The 22189-nt window shown below is 36.2% G+C and overlaps 1 protein-coding gene across 19 annotated transcripts in view; it reads left to right on the top strand.

Moving 5' to 3' along the window:
• The window catches only part of LOC100721890 (FSD1-like protein), a 177541-nt gene that overhangs the window by 132914 nt on the left and 22438 nt on the right, over positions 1 to 22189 (top strand). For 18 of the 19 annotated variants that reach the window (XM_063224353.1, XM_063224391.1, XM_063224351.1 and 15 more), the window contains 5 exons: positions 9588 to 9865; positions 11249 to 11381; positions 15748 to 15877; positions 17763 to 17896; positions 19473 to 19600. In XM_063224353.1, the coding sequence (XP_063080423.1) occupies positions 9588 to 9865; positions 11249 to 11381; positions 15748 to 15877; positions 17763 to 17896; positions 19473 to 19600 (803 nt within the window). Of the gene's footprint in view, positions 1 to 9587; positions 9866 to 11248; positions 11382 to 15747; positions 15878 to 17762; positions 17897 to 19472; positions 19601 to 22189 lie in introns of those variants that run through there. The other variant, XR_010039215.1, reaches the window with a different exon arrangement.

Here is a 22189-nt window from a genome sequence, read left to right as displayed (position 1 = left end):
CAGGAAAGCAACAATAGCTATCATAGTATATCTTGTTATCTTTCAGTAGTTGTGCATTACATCAGATATAGCAAAATCAAGCCAAAAACAAAACACAATAAAACTAGTCAAACCAGAATACTGAATAAAGCAAAACAGTTAATCGGAACAAAGCAAAACAGTGAAAACAGTGTTGGACTTCAAAGACAAGACAGAAGGAAATCCCCCATGTTTTCCATATTGCATACTGTCATTCTCCAGAGAGATGCTCAGACCTCTGGCCCCAGGTCAGCATAATCAACCCAACAATACAAGTGTTTAGTTGCTTTATGTACCTTAGTTGCTATCAACTCAGGCTGTCCTCTGGACCATCCAGTTGTTAACTGGGGGGTGAGAGGTCGGGGAATGTTGATTGTTAGCCTGCACGCTGGTAGACTTGCACTGCTTACCAGGAAGGCTGGTTACTTGCTTTCTTGTTGGGTCCCCCAAGTCCCAACATGGTGGATTCTCAGGAGATGCTGGATTTTCTCTTCCTGGCACGTGCAGCTGGCCTGTATTGATATTTACACGGTTTTTCGTGTCCAGTAGTGTTTGTTTTATGAAGTTGGTGCATATGTGTTTATAGTTGTTCTCTTGCTCTTGAATTACTCCTTTAATGTGGTGACCATCTTGGTCTTTTCTGATCAGTTTTGACTTGAAATACAGTATTAGGATTAAATTAGGATAGTTACTACTGCTTTTTTCCTGGTTTCTATGTGAACTATTGTTTTCCATCCTTTTGATTTTTAGTCTGTGAATTTTCTTTGAATTAAATGTATTTCTTGTATACTACATATCATTGGGTTTCATGTCTTAATCCACTCTGCCAATCTTTTAATGAAACCATTCACATTGAGAGTTACTACTGAAAGATACTGACTTCTTCCTGTCATTGCATAGTTGTTCTGTTATTGATTTTTTTTTTTTTTTTTTTTTGTACCATAGATCAAAGTTACAACCTTGCTCTTACCATGCAGGCGCTTGAGGGGCTCAGCTAAATCCCTGGCCTGCTGATTTATTTATTTATTTATTTTTTATTTAAGAGGAAAAAGAGAAAAACACAAAACCAAAGCGGTGTAAGGGTACACGTAATACAGAACTACAAAAAAACAAAACAAAACAAAAAAAAACAAAACAAACAAACAAAAAACATAACAGTAAGAAATCACCTGTTAGTAGATTACATATTATCATCTTGGAAATAGTTCCTCAAATCACAGTATCAAAGAATACAAGGTGGACATTCATACAGGGAGACTGCAAACAGCTGTGTTCAATGATCCAAAAACATTGATATAGTCAGCTATTTAACACCCCTAAACACACTTGCTGTTATATCCGTTAGAGCTCTTTTTCTTTTTTTTTTTTCCCCTCTCTTTTTTACAACAAAATTTACACATTTTGGATTTTATTACTCCTTAGTGCTTATTACTTTTTTTGGGGGGGGGGGAAGAATACAGTCAAATATGGCAAAACAAAGCTGTCAGTCAATACCAAGGATAGACATAGCACATGGTGTAGAACAGAGTACAAGTTTATCAACAATGGTTATCAACGTTGTCCCTTGTTTCCTTAAAAAGAATTGTCTATCTCATTAGATATTATAAAGTTGGACAAAACAGTAGAGAACAAGACCAATAAAACTTAGGCATTGTAAACATTACAGGACTTCCAAAGAAGACAATAGTCAAACCAGAATGGGTATCTTAGTGAATCTTATTGTCTTCAAAGTAGTTGCCTATGTCTTCAAACTTGATACTACCATATAGAATGGAACAGAGTCTAATCAGTCAAAACAAGATCGTGGGAGTACTACAGGACTTCAAAACAAGTTAATAAGAAATCAAAAAGAGTTACTATTTATATATCCTAATTTTTTGAATTTTTTCTTTAATTAAGACAAACATAAGAAATGACTAATTTTTTTAAAACAATAAGGGGGAGATTGAGATAAAACAGGACATAACAATATAACAATAGAGGTCACAGCATGACTGTTTCAACAACCTAGTACTTCACCACCATATAACCTGACTTAATAGTAGTTACCATAGTGTCTTTTTCCTTGAAATATTTGGATAAAACTTCATATACTCTAGCTTCAAATATTTTCATATCAAGAAGCCCAGAATAAAGCCTTTCTAATTAATGAGTGAAAACTTTATAAGGCTCCAAGGCCACCTAATGGGGAATCATGATTACCACATATTTTTATATATTTGAATCATTACTTACATTAGGGAAACTATTCGGTATTCACACATGCGAGATTGATTTATTTCACTTATGAGTATGGTCTCAAGCTGCGCCCATTTATTGATAACTATCTCAATATGATCCTTCTTTATAGCTGAATAATACTCCATTGTATAGAAATACCACAACTTTTTTATCCATTCCTCAGTTGATGGACACTTGGGTTGTTTCCAAGATCTGGCGATTACAAATTGTGCTGCTATAAACATAGGTGCACATATATCACTGTGGTATGATGCTTTCAGTTCTTCTGGGAATATGCCTAGAAGTGGAATAGCTGTTAGCTCCCTGTTGTTTAGCTGCTCATCCTTAAAGGTGTACTTTGTGGGGGGTTTTGTTTGTTTGTTTGTTTTGGGTTATTAGCATGATTGGCGTCATTATCTCTTTGTAGGATATCCTTGAGAATTTTTTGTAATGCTGGTTTGGTGGTCGTGAATATCTTGAAGTGCTCCTTGTCATGGATGTACCTTTATTTGTACATCAGTGTTGAAAGAAGGTTTTGCAAGGTACATGAGTCAGAGTTGGAAGTTATCATTTAGGATTTGAAACACTTCACAGTCTCCTGACTTTAAAGGTTTGTTTTGAAAAGTCTGCTGTAATTCTAAAGGTTTATCTTTATATGTGATTTTCTCTAACAGCTTTTAATATTTTGTCCCTGTGATGGACTGCAAGGGTACCTTGATTGACAAACTTAATTTATTCTATGATTCTGGGAAATAAGGCCAGTCATCATATTTATCACCTGATGCAGAGTTTACAAAAGAAAGCAAATTTTTGCCCAATACTTCATTTTGTGAACTGAATTATTCAGGAATAGAAGCATTTGTGAACTGAGTACTACTGTATTGATGCTTTGAATATTATATGGCATGGAGAGTATTCATTTTGGTTATGATTGTTTGAGGTTCTGTATGCCTCACGTGTCTCTGTGTTTATTTCTTTCTCTGAGTTTGGGGAAATTTTTGCCATTATTTCTGTGAACAGGTTATTTATGCCATTTGTCATGTTTTTTTATTTTTTAATTATCCCTGTTATACTTAGATTAATCTTGGTGTCATCTAGTAGTTGCTGGATCCATTTTTTATGTTGCCTTTAAGGTGTCTGAGTAGTTGGCCTTTGAAAGCATCATTGTTTTCTAGTTTTAAAATTCTGTCCTCCAGTTGGTCACTTTCAATTTAATTTTTCATTTCCTAAATTTCTTCTTGAAACCTTTTCCTGTACTGTAATTGTTTGCTAAACTGGGCATTCATGTTTTGTATCACTTTGTTTAGCTCATCTAGTTTTTTATTAGTGTCTTCTGAAAGCTCCTGTATCATTTTGGTTATTATTTTCATTATCTGTTTAGTTATGTTCTCTGACATCCCAGTAAGTGCCTCTTTGATCTGTCTCTAACCTCCTTCATTGTCCTGTCCAGTATTTTATGTGTGTGACTAATGCTGTTCTCCCCCTCAGTACCCTTTGCATTGACTTTTGTCGAGCGAGAGTTTGGAGAGGCATTTTGCTGCCTCGTCTTCATATGCTTCAACAATTATCGGCCAATAGTAACCAGATCAGCCACACTAGTATCTAGCTAATCAACTACAAGTCAAGCAAGTCAGCTACAAGAGTGTCTACAAATCAATTACAGTAGGATTATTCAAGGCAAGTTGGGTATTAATATACCATGAGAACCAATTATGTATTACCCTTAACCCCAGAGAGGAAATCCACTGTTATACCATAAACATCAAGACAACCCAAGTATTGACCTGTAGTTATTTGAGTTAAATGTGACAGCTATATCTCCTCATAGTAGAAAAGCATTCAATAGTGATTAGAGTCAACGACAATGGAACCTCAGTTCAAGAACAATTCTGTTCAACTATCCAATTAAAAAAAAAAGAACACTTCTGTTTGTATCAAAAACAGAAGCTTTTGGGGAAATTTTTTTGTTTTTGTTTTTGTACAACTCTACATCAAGTACCAAACACAGCTGTGGCCATCTCTTCCAGATATGGCCATGTTTTCCAGAATCATGGAACAAATTAAGTTTGAGAACCTAGGTACCACTGTATTTAAAAACAAATGAAACTTTATGGTTATTCTGTTAAAGATATAGGGCATTGGGGCAGGGAATGCAAGAATTAAAAATTGAGACCTTAAAGTATGTGATGTGAGAAAGAGGAGAAAGGAGCAGGGCAAATGATTCTAATGGGGTAGAGGGGTGTTGACGTAATTAAGGGTAACAGGAAAAAATGATGAGAAATAAATAATGGAAAAGGGAGACAAGAAGTTACAAGATGAATAAAAATTAAAGGGAGACAAATTAGAAGAGGGGGGAAAAAAGAAAAACAGTAATAGCAAGAAGAACAGGTAGGAAAGAGAAAAGCAAGGAAAAAGAATAAAGGAGAATTCCCCTGTCCTCTATCAACCAGTGGGGAAAAAAGGAAAGAGTACACACACACACACACACACACACGCACACACGCACACACGCGCACACACACTCTTAAGAAAAAAAAGGAGAAAGGTAAGAAAAAAATGAAAGCAAAATGTAAATAAAAGGAAAGAAATTCTCTGCTGGGGATTTAGCTCAGTGGTGTAAGGCCTGCCTGGTGAGGGCAACACTGTGAGTTCGAGCCCGGGTAGCAAAAAAGCAAAGAAAAGAAATTCTTCCATTATTTTGTGTGCACGACTTTCTTCTAGGATCTAGTTTTGGGACAGTGTTCTGACCGGGATGTTCTCCCTCCTCTCACCCTGGTAGATAAAGGTAGTCAGACCCCGTGTCCCTGCTGGATGCAGACATAGAGGATAACAGGACAAGGGTGCTGGAGCTGACTTAAATCCCAAGCAGCTCAGGCTGAGCCTGGCCTCAGACCCCAGGAGCTGAGTCTGTGGTGTTTCCAGCCTGCCTCCTGCCTGCTGTGCCTCGTGCTGTCCTCTCTGACTTCGGGAATGTGACAGTGGGAGCCCTGGGAGTGAAACCAAGTGTCTGCTCTGGGTCCCAAGTTGAGACTCTCGGCACATTCCTAGAATGCTGTCCCAGCAGGCACTCTCCCCAGCAAAGACAGATGTTTGTATCAGGGTCACTCAGCAGCTGTTGTCTGTAAAAACACTGGTAGCACAGTCCTCCGCCCTTGTTGCAGATCCCAGCTGCTGCAGGCTCATTCATTCTGCTGTGAGGAGAAAGTTTTCCTTTCACTTTGTCACATCAGTAGCAGCCAGCTGTTAGTAACCATGATTAGCCACTTGCAGCCACTGTCTGCCAAGAAAGTACAGACCTCTTCTCTAATGTGCTGTTTCTTTTGTATCTTTTAATGTTTTTTTTTTTTTTTTCTTTTGGCGGGAAGGTCAAGTCTCTCCCGGCTCTTAGAGAGCCTGGGTTGTTGTAACTTACCACTCCACTTTTTTTTTTTAACTTTATTATTTTTTAAAAAGTGATTTCTTCCCGAAACCAGCTGTCTTGAGATAAAGCCCGTGATGCTTCACTCTGCCCATCTCAATGCCTATGGGTTTTTGAGGTGACCTCTCTCCCCTAGAGGTGCTGTGTGTGTTCATCCAGACCAGTTACCATCCAAACCAAGATGTGTGCTTGTTCCCATTGGTTGATGGGAACACGGTCAGCCCTCTGGCTTCTGCTGGATATGAGCCATAGGTTGAGGGTCTGTTGAACTTAACGTCAGCATTCATGGGATCTAATTACTGCCTTCTCTCTGGAGCATTGTCCTCGCCTGTGCTGCCCTGTGCCAACGGGAAGTACAATGTGGAGCCACCTTGGGGTTTACTGATCATCTCGCCCTTCATTTTGAGGGAGGCTTCACATTTAGTTCACAGGCGTGCTTGCTTGCATGGGCCTGGGACACTATACTGCATGGGCCTGATTGCTCGTGTAGGTGAGGTCTGCTTCCTCTTGTGGGGAGACTGCTTGTGTGTTTTGTTGGTATAGTTTTCTACAATATTTATTGATCTTTTTTTCATATTTAAGAAGAAGAGACTGCAAGCTAATTAGAAGTGTTTTTTAAATAGTCAGACTTCATTACCAGTGAAATTTTCTGTAGGGTAATGAATGTCCCAGTGTTTTCACTGGGGAGACTTTCACTTCTTGTACTTGAAAGCCATCACTACTGAGTTTGATTTTCTCATAGAAAAAAATCTGCCAAAGTTACACACTGTTTCTACAAAGAGCATTGTATGATGTCTTTTATTTTCCCAAAATGAAGTTTGTAGAAATTATAACCCTTCTACATATATAACCCCCAAATTAATGTACTGTCTTACATAAATTATGTAGATGAAAAGCAAATAGTGTATATTTCAGTGTCAAATACTCATGTATATGTATTCTAGAAAATAAGATAATTCAGCTTTTTACTTTGTGATACTGATAGAACATCTGAAATTATGTAAGACAAAAGATAGATTTTCATATTTTTGGACTAAAGAATGTCTAATGTAGGGCTGGGGATTTAGCTCAGCGGCATAAGCACCTGCCTTGTAAGCAGATGGTCATGAGTTCAATCCCTGGTACCGATAAAAATGAAAAAGACAAAAAAAAAAAAAAAAAAGAATTTCTAGTGTTCCTAACCTGTGACTCTAAATGTTGGTATATCATTATAATAAACCAAAATATCACCACAAGTTTCCAAAATATCTCAAGTACAGTAGCATTTGCCTTGAGAACTACTGATGTGAAGGAAAGGAAATGTGCCACAATTAGCTAAACTATTATTTCCACTTTCTGTGGAACCAGCAGAAAGGTCACCTATACTCAGAAGAAGCACAAAAATAGGCACATCCTTTTATACATATGATATTCTCTTAACGTGGGGCCATTTAGATCTTTAGCTCTAATTGCTGTAGGCTTCATTTACATGTGATTTGCCTTCATTGGTACGATTACCATAAAGTGGGGAAACCATTTTTAAGGCAACAGGGAGTTTTCTGCAGCATAGCCTTGAAGTAGACCTTTGCTTGATCAGAGCAAATACTTTGTTTTTTACTTATGGTTATATAAAACCAAGCCTTTTCATTCTATCTAGTTTGTCTGTTCATTTTTCTCTCCACTCTCAACCAGGGTCAGATTTTTTTCAAGATTTGGCTAGACTATTTAATTTTTCATAGATTTACCAATTTAAACAGCCTTCTATTCTATAATAGTATTGTAATGTCTTTTCTTAGATTGGTCACCATCATTCTGTCAGTGCTTTCTGCTTCTTAGGTGTATCATGAAAAAAATGTTTACAGTTGATAATCTAATATAAGGAGAATCAAGGCAAAATTGTATTAGCTAGGATAGGTTACATTGATTTCCATTAAAAGAAGCTCTATAGTATTATTAATTTACCACAAGAAAGGAATATTTGTGTTTGTACAAAGCCCATTGTGGATGTTCCCAATCACAGATCTGTCTGGGCAGCTCTCCCAAAGGCAGTAACACAGGCTGTTTCATTTGTATGGTATTCTCATCCTGGGAGTTATTTGCTTTCATACGTGCAAATGGAATGAGGACATGGGACTTGGGGGATGTTTTGAGGGCCTAGAAGTAGTGTATGATGCATCTATCTATATTTCTTTGACCAGAACACAAGTTAGCTCTATATTTAGAAAGGAAACCATGTTTAGCGATGCACACCTGAAATGCCAGCACTCAGGAGGCTGAGGAAGGAAGATTACTGTGAATTCAACACCAATCTGAACTCCATAGCAGCGTATACCTCTTACCCCCCAAAAAGGAAAAGACACTTATCAATATGGGTTAGCACTGTCCACCAGACTTAGTCACTTTCGTTTATTTTAACAACATAAACAATAAAAATATCTGTTGATTACCTGCTGGGTTCTAGACACTATTGATACCTGTGGTTGAGTACCTTAGACTCTGTTAGAGGAGTTTAGTCATTTAAAAACAGTTTAAAAACAACATAATAAATAAGAATATGGACGTTTCTGTGTTTTGTAAGAACATGGATGAAATTACAACTAATTCAGATGGCAGCACTGAAATCCAATGAGTGATGAAAACAGTGCTCTTGCACAATGTTTCTGAATGCGATGGCCACTGAGACAAACTTCAGCCCATCGTTTTACAACCTTAATGGCTGGAATTACTTCTTAGAGTTTCATTTTCCATGACTGTAGACTGGATATAATATTTCCCTTGGTAATCTCACATAGTTTCTATAGTTATATAAACTAGAGAGATTGTGTTAAATAATAGAAGGCATCTAAATTTTGGTTGGAAGAGACTTCAATGCTTACAGTGCTTTAGATCAGAAACTTGACTTCTGTGATTCTGTTTCCTAGTCTATAATACTTGTACAATTTACATTATATAGAATAGATGCGATGTGCAAATGCAGTAATATAAATGAAAGTTCTCTGGAAATTACAAATTCATGTGTATATATATGTATGTGTGTATATATAATATATACATATAAAACACTTATCTATGATTGTGATTGTTGAAATTAATACTAAAATCTGCTTATTGCTTCTTATTGCTAAGCCTGACATCCAAAGTTAAGGGAAAAAAGATTTATTAGCTCACAGTTTGTAGAAATTTCACTTCATAGTTGGCTGACTCCAAGACAGAGTAGCATAGCAGAGGGGCATCACAGAGAGAAACAGAGCATGGTGGGCGGAAGGCAGCAAAGTAATGAAGCAGCAGCAGTGACAGCAGCCCCCTCCTCTCCCTTCCCACTGCACACACCCATAATTGTGCCATATCCGTCAGTGGAATTACTTTGTCATCACAAAGCCTTAATCCCAGCATCACACAGGTAGGTCTGGCCACCTCTGAAAAGCCTCACCAGGAACTGCATGATACGATACACAAACCATAACATCCACCACATAAGTTAATCTTGCTATATTAACTTACACCCAAATGATGTTGAACATGTACTTTGTCTGTATTATGTTTCATTATTTATTGGTCTAGTTGAATTATAATGTGTTCTCTTGTAACATTTAAAGTGTTAGGATTTCATAATTGCAAATTTAATTGTAAGTGTTCGTGATATTAACATTTACTTTTGAGAAACTAACCAGGGAACACTAAAATGAACATTCTCATTTCAAGGGAGAAATTTATATCAACTTAGTTTTCATGAAGAGAATCCTTGAAGGTACCTTCTGTGATACATAATTTCTCTTTTAGCTACTTCCTTTGTTCTCTCACCAGAACCTTCTGCTCATAACCCTCTTTAAGTCTTTTGGTGAGGAGTAAATTAACACAGCAATATGGCTTTTATTCAATGTAACAGTCACTTTAGTTTTGCTACTGTGGTTTGGTTTTAAATATTCAGGTTTGATAACTTATTTGATTTCAGGAAGGCTGGTTTCCAGTAGCTGAGAGTATGGGATTTCAGTGCCTAAAGACTGAGAACAAAGATCCTCGCCTAGATGGGATAGACTCGCTTTCCGGAACTGAAATCCCCCTGCACTGCATCTGTAAGTGGGCCACCCATGCCATCCACCTGGTGGTCTTTCATGGGAGAAGTGGAAGCTACCTCTGGCATGGCCATCTGCGCCTCAAAGGGCACATTGACAGGAAATTTGTTCCTTTTCGAAAGTTACAGTTCGGTCGTTACCCTGGAGCTTTTGACAGGTAGGTTTAGAGCCAAAGGAGAAAATAATAAATGAGCATTGCCTAGTGATGAATTCTTTTTAATGTTTTCTAATGACACTAATATATAATTTACATGAATGATCACATAGACACTGTTTATAGTCTTCCCGGTTAAAGGCAACTCAGAGACCCTTCCACGATAAAAAGGTAAATAAACATGGCAGTGGGGGGAGTTGGTTTAGGATGTGGGGAAGCAGAAAAAAAATTGAATTTCTGTGGTGGAGAATTGGGTTTTTTAGTTTGTTATTGTGTGACATTATGGATTAAGTTCTTATATATTTTTTTAAACTATATGTAAAAATATATCCTTAGCTATTACAATAAAAATATTTCTTCTGAAAAGTTATATGAAGGGACTTGCATAAAGTTTATCAGTTGTAAGATAAAAAGAAACATTCTTGAAATTAGACAACAAACATGAAGTTTCTAACCTTGACCAGAATGTGATATGAAGGTAGCAATAAACATTTGTCTTTTGCCTGAAAGTTTACCATGCTTGTGGGAAGTGTTACATTGGAAACCTTTCTTGGCAACTTCCATTCTATAAAAGTATATTTATTCTCACATTTGAAAAACAACTGGAAAAGGTACTTAAAACTGAAGCCATCTACATTTTGGGTGTTGGTGAAGTCAAACTTTTTCTAAGTCAATCCAGGTTTTTAGGAATTAAATCAATAAGGAGCAGGAGAGAGAAAATAGTTGTTAATATTGGCTTCTCATTATTTTCATCAGAATCTTAGCTCTAACAATTTTATGCACATTTTTTCCTTGTTCTGTATTTTAAATAAATGTCTTGGTGAAACATTTTTAGTTTTTAATATCTTATTTCAAAGTTTAATCAGTTAAATTAAAAATTACTGTTCAATAAATATCTGATAAATATGTGGCCCATATATATAAACTATCTCTATATTGTATAGTTTATATAAAGAAGAATAGAAAAGTCTTAAAGAATATTTGCAAAATGTGGTGTCCAAGAGGGAATAAGACTAATTGCCAGATAACATTTTGTCTGTAACGAGATGCTCAAACTAGCATAATTTACTTATGTGTCTTATGTGCTAAAAACATTTACTGCTCCAAAAGTAAATTGGTAATTTAAAATTATGTCACTTCTAAAAATACCAAAATACATATGAATACGTCTAAAAATGTTTTTAAGATACATTAGCCAAAATCCTTAAAATTCAATTCCCATTTGGCACCAGATTTTTAAACTTTCTTACTATAGTTCATAATTGCTGCCCAAGATAACTAAAGAAAAATAGTCAAAGTTTAACTATTTTCCTAGTGTTTAATACTTGAAGAGACTGCCAGTATTCTGGATCAAATCCTTCTAATGAATTTTAACTCTGTTTTCAGGCCAGAGTTACAGCAAGTTACTATCGATGGGCTAGAAGTTCTCATTCCGAAAGACCCCACGCACTTTCTGGAGGAAATTCCACACTCTAGATTTATTGAGTGTAGGTATAAGGAAGCTCGAACGTTCTTTCAGGTTAGAGACAAATTATGTGCTTTTAATATTAAGGAAATGTTGTGTGTGTTTTTAAAAATCTGGGCAGAGGGACTGAAGGAACTTGTGGAAAACAGGTAAGATGTTTCATTTCATTCATTTTCTCCTAATTTGCTTTCTTTTAACTTTTAAAAATTAGATTAAAAATTAGTGTCGGAAAACCACTTCTTTCCTAAGTCTATGAATTGGTATTTATTGTTTTCTTTGAATAGAACAATGTATTTGGCACTGGCCTCTGCCTTTGGTTACTATAACTCATAAACTTTATGAAAGATGCTGAATTCTCTTTTGGAAGCAATCCAAGTGGAATGAAGCCACTGTGAGAGATGGATCTTGTAGATTTAGAACAGACTTGATGAAAAAATACAGTTTTCCTCATCATTTTGGCATACAATATGAGTATTTTTTCTTTATGAAATTTTATGAAGACAAATGTTTCGCAAAAACCAAATATGTTTTGAACTTTTTCCTGCTGCTCCGGTGTTCAACTCAATAAACACTTATTGAAAGCTTGTTTCCAACTTCTGGGAATATAAAGATGACTTTTGAAGGGCATGAAAGTTCAACTCTTAAGAGATAACATGAAACCGCCAATATAATGAAAACACATAAATTGACGGTGGGATTTTGGTACCCTAATCTCTGTACTTGCCTCTTACTTTGTGAAGTTTTCTACCCAGAAAGCTGTATACACAAGGACAAGAATGGAATGAAGGGCTGGAGATACAGCTCAGGGGCATAAGTGCCCACCTGGCAAGTATGAGGTCCTGAGTTCCATTCCTAGTACACACACACACACACACAAAAGGAACGAAAAACATGTCATATACTTTTACATTACCACCAAATGACGAAGACCTACAAATGTTAGATTTCTCTGGCATGGTACACTGGTCCTTTAAACTTGTAGTTGTTAGCCTGTAGAATTTACTGATCCTAATGAAAGAAAACCTAGAAAACTTGCATGTAAAAATTGGCTTACTGTAGTTGGCAAAGTCTGCCTGATGCATTCTTACCACTTAGTAATAGGAAGTGGAAAAGGATGAGGCTTGGTGCTTAAACTTAGTATCTACTCTTCCTGTCATGAGGGAATTTGCTCTGGTTGCTGCTCAAGTATCTATCACACTACCTGGCACAAAGAAAAGATCCTATAAATGAGAGAAAATGCATGGAGAACAAGGGGCTCAACTAATTTAGAGACCTTTACGAACCCTTACTAGAACTACTGCAACCTCACAATGATCAAGCTAACAAGAATTCGCTCATATTCATTTGCCCTTCTCATTTGGTGAAGTGTTTCAAAGAACTGAGAAATCATTTGAGTAATGTCATTCTCTGGTTTTTTAAGGTATTAAGGGCAGTATTTAAAATAACATGAGATAGTGAGGCTGTAAGCCTGTTCATGACATGGTCAAGTGAAACTGTGCTCATTCATTATGGTTTTTTCCCTTGCAGCAGGGTCGACTTAGGATTCCTAATTTGTTTTTCTTTCCTGCAATTGAATTGGTATTATTGATACACCTAGTGGGTTTGATAATGGTTTTGAATCCTTGCCCTATTAAATTTTTGGTTCATTATCATTTCTTGTGTTAGAAACTTGATTGAAAAATAGCAAGCTGGTCCCTTTTCAAATTAAACATACATATATTTGAACACTTGGTGGCGCCAGTGCTAAACACAATGCATGCTCAAAGTGAAGCAATGAACTAACCTAATAGACTTTATAAAGCAGCCTCCTTACTTTTTTGAATATTTTATAAACAGTTTCCGACGTAGCTAAAAATTGAAAGTACAGTGCAAATAACACTTTTTTTTAACCTTTTTGGGAGGAAGCCATAGAGCAGATGCCTTATAACCAAGTAATTAAAAATAATAACATTCTTCTACATGTCCTAATGCCAAAATTAGGAAATTAACACATAGGTTATGCACTGGAGCTTCACTCAGATTTTTCTGAATATTCCACTAATGACCTTTGGAATAAAAGGAATCAGTTTAGAATTACATAGTATACCAATTTTATTGTTTTTTGTTGTTGTTTTGGGGCTTTGGGGGGTGGTCTTTTTTTCTGGTCGCTTTTAATCTGGGACAATTTCTTAGTCCTTTATTGCCCTTTATAACTACAATACTTTGAAGATTGTAGGTCAGATATCTTATAAAATATTCCTCATTTGGTGTTTATCTGGTTTTTCCTTTTGGTAGTTTCTTATTAAACATTTTTCAAATGAATAATGATGCTGTACTCTTTTCACTGTATTCTGTTAGATGTTGCTTGATTTCAATTTCTCCTGTTATTGTTAATATTCGCGTCATTCCCAAGATTAAAATATTGTCTGCTAGCTTCACTTACAGGAAGTGTTCTGACTCTGTTTACTTTTAATTATTTTCTCAGTCCACCAAGAAGTTCAGAATTAGGTTCACATCTTCCTGAACTTGATTTTGATTCAGAAAAAAAGAAAAATTTTTAAAAATCATCACAGAATAATACATGAGTTCCAGCCTGTTGAATCTCAGTGAAAAACCATAAGGGAATGTGGAAATTTCTGGGCACCTGAACTAGGAGTATCTGTACAGTTATATTTTTGTTCTGAAATCTTGGGGAAAAAATTTGATCTTTGGTTTCCTCATCTTGGAAAAATAGGTAGCTTCCCTCGTCTTGTTTATGATCTTGTTATCAGGGGGAAAGGTTTGTGCTTTGGATCCACTATTCTTGACATTGTGTGCCCATTGGCAAAACGGGAAAGATTAAAATGGGAATAACATTTAAGATACTAAATTTTATATTTTTTTAGAGGCAGGGTGATCACAAGGTTTACAAAGCATAATTAAAATACAGGGTGACTAAACCTAGACCTTCAAACTTCAAACTTTGGGCTTTTTCTGCTACAAAAGCATAAAAATGTGTGTCTTTCATTGCAGTCTTGTGTCCTAAAAGAAATTAAAACTCTGAGAAAAGGGTTGTTTTCACATTGAGGGCACCCTTTTGTCTGTAGATTGCAACTTACCTTTAGGAAGCTCACTTCCTTCAAGATCCTTTAGTCCTAGCCTTTATAATTCCCGGCGTGTGTTTCCAGAAACTGTGTGCATACTCCTAAGATATTATGAAAGAATCACAGGGTGGCTTAGGACATTGTAAGCACGGGTGGGACTTATTCAGTCATCTGTTCATTTCCCACTCTTCAGTCTGAATTGGTCACATGTTACTCTTACATGTTAGGCAGATTCTAAATCTGCAGCTACAGTGACAGAGAGAAACAGTACCTGCTCATGGGACCATCTGTGCAGTCCAGAAGAAGAAATAGAAATAAAATCACCAATTACAGTTTGCTAAAGTCTGTCTTCTATAACTGTTATAAGCTCATTGGGGAACAGATTTATTTTGCTTATCTTTGTATATGTAGTACCATACATAATTCTTTGCTCCATAAATGTTGAAATGAAGGGGAACACTAGTAGAATAAAGACATTTGTGTTCCTGGGGAAATCAGGGACTGTTTCTCAGAGGTTAGAACTGAGACTTAAAAGATTTTCTCAGTCAAGGGCAGAGCTGACAGAAAAAGCAACATATATAAAGTCACACAGGTTAAAAGAGTTGTTGTAAATGGGAGAGGGCTTGCTATAATACTAAATTATGTTAGGTTAGATAAGGCTCAGCCACTTGTCAGGGACCAGTTGTCGTTGTCTGCTAGGCTACGTAGTTTCAACTTTTGTCACATACATAGTAAAGCATTACCAGTGAACTTAGGGTGTATTCCTCAGTCCCAGCACAGTAAAACTGAGAAATACCAGCAAAGAAAAATGACTGCATAGATGGTAATAATACTTGTAAAACTTTGTACTTTGCAAAGTGTTTTTCTCCTTAATTCTTCTTTATTTTAACTATAGTTGTCCAAAAGTTACATATAACTTATCCTTAATTCATCACACCAGTCCTGCAAATTGTGATTATCCTTAAGATATAAATGATGAAATTAGATCTGTGATAGTTTGTTTACTGTTTCATTCTGTGATTATTGGGCAAATATTCAGGCACTGTTGTAGGCACCAGAGATAAATGAGAAATAAAATGAAGCTTATATTCTTCAGAGATAATGTGCCCAGGGTCACAGCTGGAAAGAAATGATACAGATTTGAATGTAGATAACCTAATTTAAAATCCTCTGTACTCTTTCTACTGTATTATACAATCTTTAAAGACTGGTACCATCAATAAAGGACGAAAACATCATTTAATTTAATTTAATTTGTTTCAGTTATGCTTGTAACTAAATTTCTAACAATTATGCTTATCGCATAAATTTCTAGTAATTTGAAAATAATGGTAGCCGATGGTCTGTTAAATCTGTAGCAGTACCTTGATGATAACACTGGGGAAGCTGTGACCTTCCAGAAGAGTGCAAAGGAATTACTGCAGCTAGCAGCCAAAATACTGAACAAATTGGGAGTGAAATTCTGGCTGAGCAGTGGAACCTGCCTGGGTGAGATTCTTGTTGCTTTATGTTTGTCATTTTGTCATTTTACCCTTTTGACTTCAGAGATGACAGAACATTAGTGATATTTGAAGGTTAATATTCAGAGACAAAGTAAGCAGTACCTTGAGCAATGATCTATAGATTCTTTAAAGAAAGAAATTTCAGAAATATAAAGCAGAATCCTAGGAAGGTCATATCTGTCTATATAAAAAATAATAAGTAATGTATATAAAATTTATATCAGAACGTATTGGCTACAATTGATTCTCAAGAAATCCCTAACTCAGTATGCTATTTCTTTCCCAAAAGTTGCTAATGCCTTTTTAAAAAATTGTATTCTGTTCCTTTACTTACACATCAGACAGCCGGTTTGCATCACACCAAAAGTTTCTAAGGAGAGGAAGACTGAAAGAAGTATCACAAGCTGTGTTTAAGAAACCGTTTTCACGTGCTTGGTAGTATCATTAGTTAGTTATCACTGGTCCTCTGAAGTGGAGAAGTGCAGGCTTTTTTCTGTAGGCCTAGTGACTTGCTGTTAGAATCTGAGAAAGATTTCTGGATCTTCAACTACTATGCATTAGATCAAACTTCTTCGAAATTTAAAATGATTTAGAATCTTAAATTGTGGTGTTATTTCCCATCTTCATTGTAACGTAGTTTATTTTAAGTATAGTTGTTCAAAAGATGCTACATAATTTACTGTCCAAATTAGGAGACTGTTTTGTGAGACAGGGTCTCACTTGTAGCACACACTGGCTTTCAGCCTCCTCAGGGCTGGGACTACAGGCGTGCACCAGCATACCTGGCTGATTCAGGAGTCTTTTGAGAGGGAAAGTAAATGCCTTAATTGATTGTGTTGGTACAGTAAATGTAAAGTAGGATATGTGGTTATCCCAGTTATGCCTTGTAGATTTCATGGTTCTTCCTGTAAAGGAGCTTGCCATTAAAGTAAACCAGAAAAGGAGCATTTCTCACACATTTACATGAGATTTGCTTTAAGATTTAACTTTTTTAGAAACAAAATTGTTTTGTCATCTGTGTTATAAGAATATTCCTTAATAATTTGCTATGATTCCATTTGAGGTTGTAACTCCGTGGTTTTCTTGACTTAAGAACAATTATGGAATGCGGGAGCTGTATTAGGTGACAAAGAAATCTTCCATTCTTAATAGTTTAAAATCAGTTGGTTAGAATTACTTTAGAACTCCAAATAATATTCCCAGTAGCAGGGCCTGTTAGGGTAATTGTAGCTACTTTACAAGTCTACAGTTATATTTACTTTTAAAATAATTTGGGTGGAAGGGTTGGTAGGATAAAAGGGAAAATTTGGTAGTCCTTAGAAATACTAGAGTATTTTGTTTTAGAAAAATAGTATAGCAGCCAGTTGAGAAGTAGGTGTGAGCTGTTAAGGTCTACAAATTATGTACTCAGGGAAGGTAATATGATTAAGAGAGCTAAATGTTTTATCATCTCTACATCACTAAATGTTGAACCATGACTGAATATCAGCAGGCTACGTCACTAAATGTTAATGATTCTAGGCAGCAGTTCTTAAAATGGGTGGTCCAGTTAACATATTACTAAAATACGGTTTATTCAGAAATTAAAATATGACATGAAAGTTTTAGAGGAAGTCTTAAGTGCTCGAACCAGTTTAAAAATATAAGTAGGTAAGTAGGTACATAGATCTATAGAAGAAAGAAAGCAGTTTAAGGAATGGCTCCTGTGACGAGGCTTCTAATTTGGGATTTAATTTAAAAACAAATTGGCAAAAACTGTTAAGTGTAATCCTGTCAAATAAAATCCATTGTTTTAAAGAGTATCCATTGAGGTGACTGATTTTTTTCAGATTTAATGTAAAAAAACCCTTTTATGCCCTTTCTTTTTTTAGGATGGTATCGGCAGTGCAGTATTATTCCTTACAGCAAAGATGTCGACCTAGGGGTTTTTATACAAGATTACAAATACGATATTATTTTAGCGTTTCAAGAGGCAGGACTTCCACTCAAACACAAGTTTGGGAAGGTCAGTAACAAAAATCAGCTTTATTTTTTAACTAATATGTCTCAGTTTTAAAAGTTATTAAGAACTCAGACATGGCTAAGAACACTTACATAATTTTATCACTCAGTTTTAACCATGATGAGTTCAACAGAAGCTTGTTGTTACTACTTGTGATTTGTGCCCTGTTTAAATAAAAGCTAGAAAATCTGGCTTTTCATAGGCAGTAAAAAAAAAATAAAACAAGGATACTAGACCCTTATAAATGAATTTATTGCCACTGTATTGGACAATGATATAAAATTAATGTAAAAAGTAGAGTCCTACTCAGCCTTATGAGTTTATATTTTCTTATGAATAATTTAATTTTATTTTCCCTTAGAAATGGATGTGATTATAAGTATAAATGTTCTCTCGATTGCTAGGAGCAGTACATAAATTTCTTGTTTATTGCATACGTCTTGAGTTTTAGCAGTTTCTGTAGGGGCCAACCAGAAATAGGTCATCATGTTCTAGGTGTAAACTTGCCCTAGACAATTTGATTTTTTTGTCTTAAATCCTGATCCCTTGCGATCATACTTAATTTGTTTGTTCCTTGGAAGGTATTATACTGCAAAGCAAGTAGAAACATGTTTAGTTCCTATTAAATTACTTCTCTTATCATGAGAGGTGATTCTAGTGTGCTAGAATAGTTGAAAAAAATTTTATCCTAAGATCAAAAAAAAAGTAAAGGAACTTAGTCATTCAACAAACATTTGCCCCAGATACTTGCCGTATGACTGGCTTTGCTCTGTAACTGCAACACAAAGATGAGTAAATTACAGTAATTCTTACACTTGAAGACTTCACTGCGTAATTGGAAGGGGAAGAAAATATAAATTATTATATGCACTATAACAGACAGATTCCTAGATCCAATAAGAGCATAATTACTTTGGGATGTTTTTGTAGGGAAATTCTGTCATTTCTTTCCCTGTATCTTAATTTTTTTATTTCTTGTTCATGTAAATGATATAATTGCTGTTATGTGTGTGGCTATATAAAATAACATTTATGATTGCAGTGAGAAACTTATTTCCTTATAGTCTTTCTTGGTTATTAAAGGGAGTGATTTTTTTCTCTTTCTTACCTTCTTTAGTTAGAAAGGGACTCTGGAATGTGATATTTCTGTTTTCTGTGGAGAGATAATTTTACCTACCATAAGGCAGTTATTCTGAGGTTCATTAGTTGTAATAAAAATTATTTTATATGCATTTAAAAAAAATAAGCTGGGCATAGTGGTGCATGCCTGTAATCCTAGCCGTTGGGAAGCTGAGGCAGGAGGATTGCTGTACGTTTGAGGACAGCCTGGACTACACAGTGAGTTAAAGGCCAGCCTAGGCTACATTGAGAGACCTAGTCTCAATACCCCACCAAAAAAGGTAAATGGTATTCGGCTGGCATACCCCCTCCCCATCTTAGTGGTGCTCCAACTCACAAAAAGCATGCGTCTTAAAAGTAATATTCTATGTAAAAATATAAGACTTTTTCTTTATTTAAAAAAGTTTTTAAAAATATCTTGTCTTTGTTTCAATCTGTGCTGGTTTTGTCTTCTCCCTAGGTGGAAGACAGCCTGGAACTATCCTTCCAAGGGAAAGATGGAGTAAAACTTGACATTTTTTTCTTCTATGAAGAGACTGACTATATGTGGAATGGAGGCACTCAGGCCAAAACAGGAAAAAAATTTAAGTACGAATCCGATAAGTACTTACTAACTTCTGAAGGTAGAATTAAAGATATAACTAAAAGGAAAAACAAACAAAAAACCCTACATCTGTCAAGTGTCCGGTATTAGATAATACTTTCCCATCTTACCTGAAGAGTCCAGTTGTGCTTGTGTAGGGACCACTGCCTCAGAGTACAGCCTGTGAGGAGAAAGTGTCCCTACGTTTGTCAGTCGAAGGAGTTACTATTTTTAAAGATTTGAGTCACCAGAGAGATCTTTAAAGCCAGAAACACAGAAATCAAGTCTAGAACCTTAGAGCTGTAAGAACTTGATAATTACATGGATAGGTGAGGATTAGAAAGAAGATAGTTCAGGAGCAATTAAGAAATTGAATAAGGCTGAGTCTGTGTGTGCTGAGCGAGCTTTAGCATATAACTTTAGCTTGGCATTTTGGCCCACAACTTCAATCCCAGCACTCAGGAAGCAGAGGCGTGAGAATCACTGCAAGTTCAAGGACAGGCCTGATCCTTAAAGGATACGCATTGGGCTCACCAGTTACCATATTTTATCCAATGTAAGATAATATCCAATATAAGATGTACCATTATTTTACATGCTACCTAGAAAGGAGCAACATTGCCAACTTCTCTAAGACAAAGAATAAGAATAGGAATATAGGAGCTTGGACTTTGAAGTCCTACAGACCTGGCTTCGGCCCACACAGGGGGCCCAAAGGAGATTTTCAAGGCTGAGGTCGCAATGTTAAAGAATACACGTGTGCAAGACTCGTGTGCAACACCAGCAGGCATAATAGAGCAGAGCAGAGAGCCAGAGCACAAAAGCAAGAGAACCGCCTGCCCTTTGTTGTATAACCCTTACACAGGTTGTTACCTCATGTTTACATTCTTACATTGTGCTGTAAGCAGCGCCTGCATGTTCACCTGCTAAGACATGCTTATATACCTGTATCCCGCAGCGGGCCTGCACCAGACAAAAGGGTCACGTCCTCAGATGGCCTTCAACACCAACACCGCTGAACTGTGAGGCAGTCTGAGTGGTTCCTCACACCAAACCTCATTTGCATCCTAATTTGTGTCCTTTAGCTTCTCGGAACATTAAGCACCTCATCTATCACTTAGATAATGACTACTATTAGGCATTGTTCTGAATATTTTACATATTTTGCAAATAAGTAAAGAAATCAGACAGACAGCAGTGTCTCTAGACTTCATACTTCTAACCACTAACCCACCTCTCCAATGTACAAGACATAGCGAGGTGCCTGGCACTTAGTAATTTAGCCATATTTAGGGGATTATCATTGATATTGTTCAATGTTTTAAGTCCTAATGTGACCACTGTTATTACTGCTGTTATTGTGGCAGTCATCTAGCCAGTAGCATATATTTACCTTACTGACTGAGGCTTCTATTAATAAATAAGTTTGAGCCTTTGAGCATAAAGGAGAGTATTTTCTAAACCCAGTCGAATTCCTGGTGCTTTCTGGTTTCTCCTGGTTACGGTGACCTATCCTGTTGCGACCCTGAGGTCAAGAAATCTCCATTTAAGACTGAACTTGTTCTGGAGGTTTCAGAGCAGTCCAGACCTTTTTCCCAAAGTCATAAAGTACTGTGTCTCCAATTTGACACTAATCCTAAAGTATATTCTTTGAAATTTTCATTTATTATAAAAAAATACTTTGCTTTATGAAAACAAACTCCATTGTGCTACATAAACATTGTAAAGATATTTTAAAATTAGTAAATTAATGTGTAATTGATGCAGTCTTGTGGCTAGAAAAATGGAGCAGAAGTGTGATGTTCAGCTACATTTTACTTCTTCAAAATATATTGGAGATGCTAAATTTAATCATTTTAGGAGGCTTTTTAAGAAAAGTGTAAGATAGTAGAACAGAAAATAAGGTCACAGAGCAAGAATGCTTGCTTTAATATCTAAGCTGTACATTTTATGAGCAATATTACCTTGGGCAACCTCTCTGCATAAGTTTTCTCAACTGTAACATAGGAAATAATAATAGGAATAGAGTGACTTTAAGGATTGAAAGAGTTAATGCATTGGGCATTGAAGGGTGTCCTGAGTGCAAGGTAAACTATTAATTGCTATTAATAATTTATTACAGTAGTACTAAAGGAGACTGTTCTGTTTGTCTGGTGACCTGTGCCTTTATTTCAGTGCAAAGTTGCTGTGTCTGTTCATAGGGAACTCATACAAGCCCATCACTGTTTTTCCAGGAAAGGTTATTTCTAGACCCAGTATCAGAGTCTTTTTCTTAAATTTCTAAGGAATGAATTGTTCTTCTCACTGACCTGACCTTAAATCTACAAACCTCGGAGGAGCTATTCATTTCCAACTGCTCCATTTCTGGATGGAGAAAGCTTCCTTCATTCTGCTTCAGCTGCTCTTTATAGTAGCAGTGTTGGGGAAGTGTGAAGTGCTCCGACTATTTAACAAGAGAAATGAGCAGTGGTAGAACTGTCTGGACAGATGGTTGAGTCCCAGATTTTCCATCATGTTACTGTGACCTTAAAAGGCAGAGAAAAGAACAGGAGATGACTGCATGGAGTAGTTTCTTTGGAAGATTCCTCAGCCAT

This window comes from Cavia porcellus, unplaced genomic scaffold (genome assembly GCF_034190915.1).
Source record: "Cavia porcellus strain 051 isolate PalLab524CR breed Dunkin Hartley unplaced genomic scaffold, mCavPor4.1 scaffold_1, whole genome shotgun sequence".
In the NCBI taxonomy this organism is placed as follows: domain Eukaryota; kingdom Metazoa; phylum Chordata; class Mammalia; order Rodentia; family Caviidae; genus Cavia; species Cavia porcellus.
This window is presented reverse-complemented; position numbering and strand designations above follow the sequence as displayed.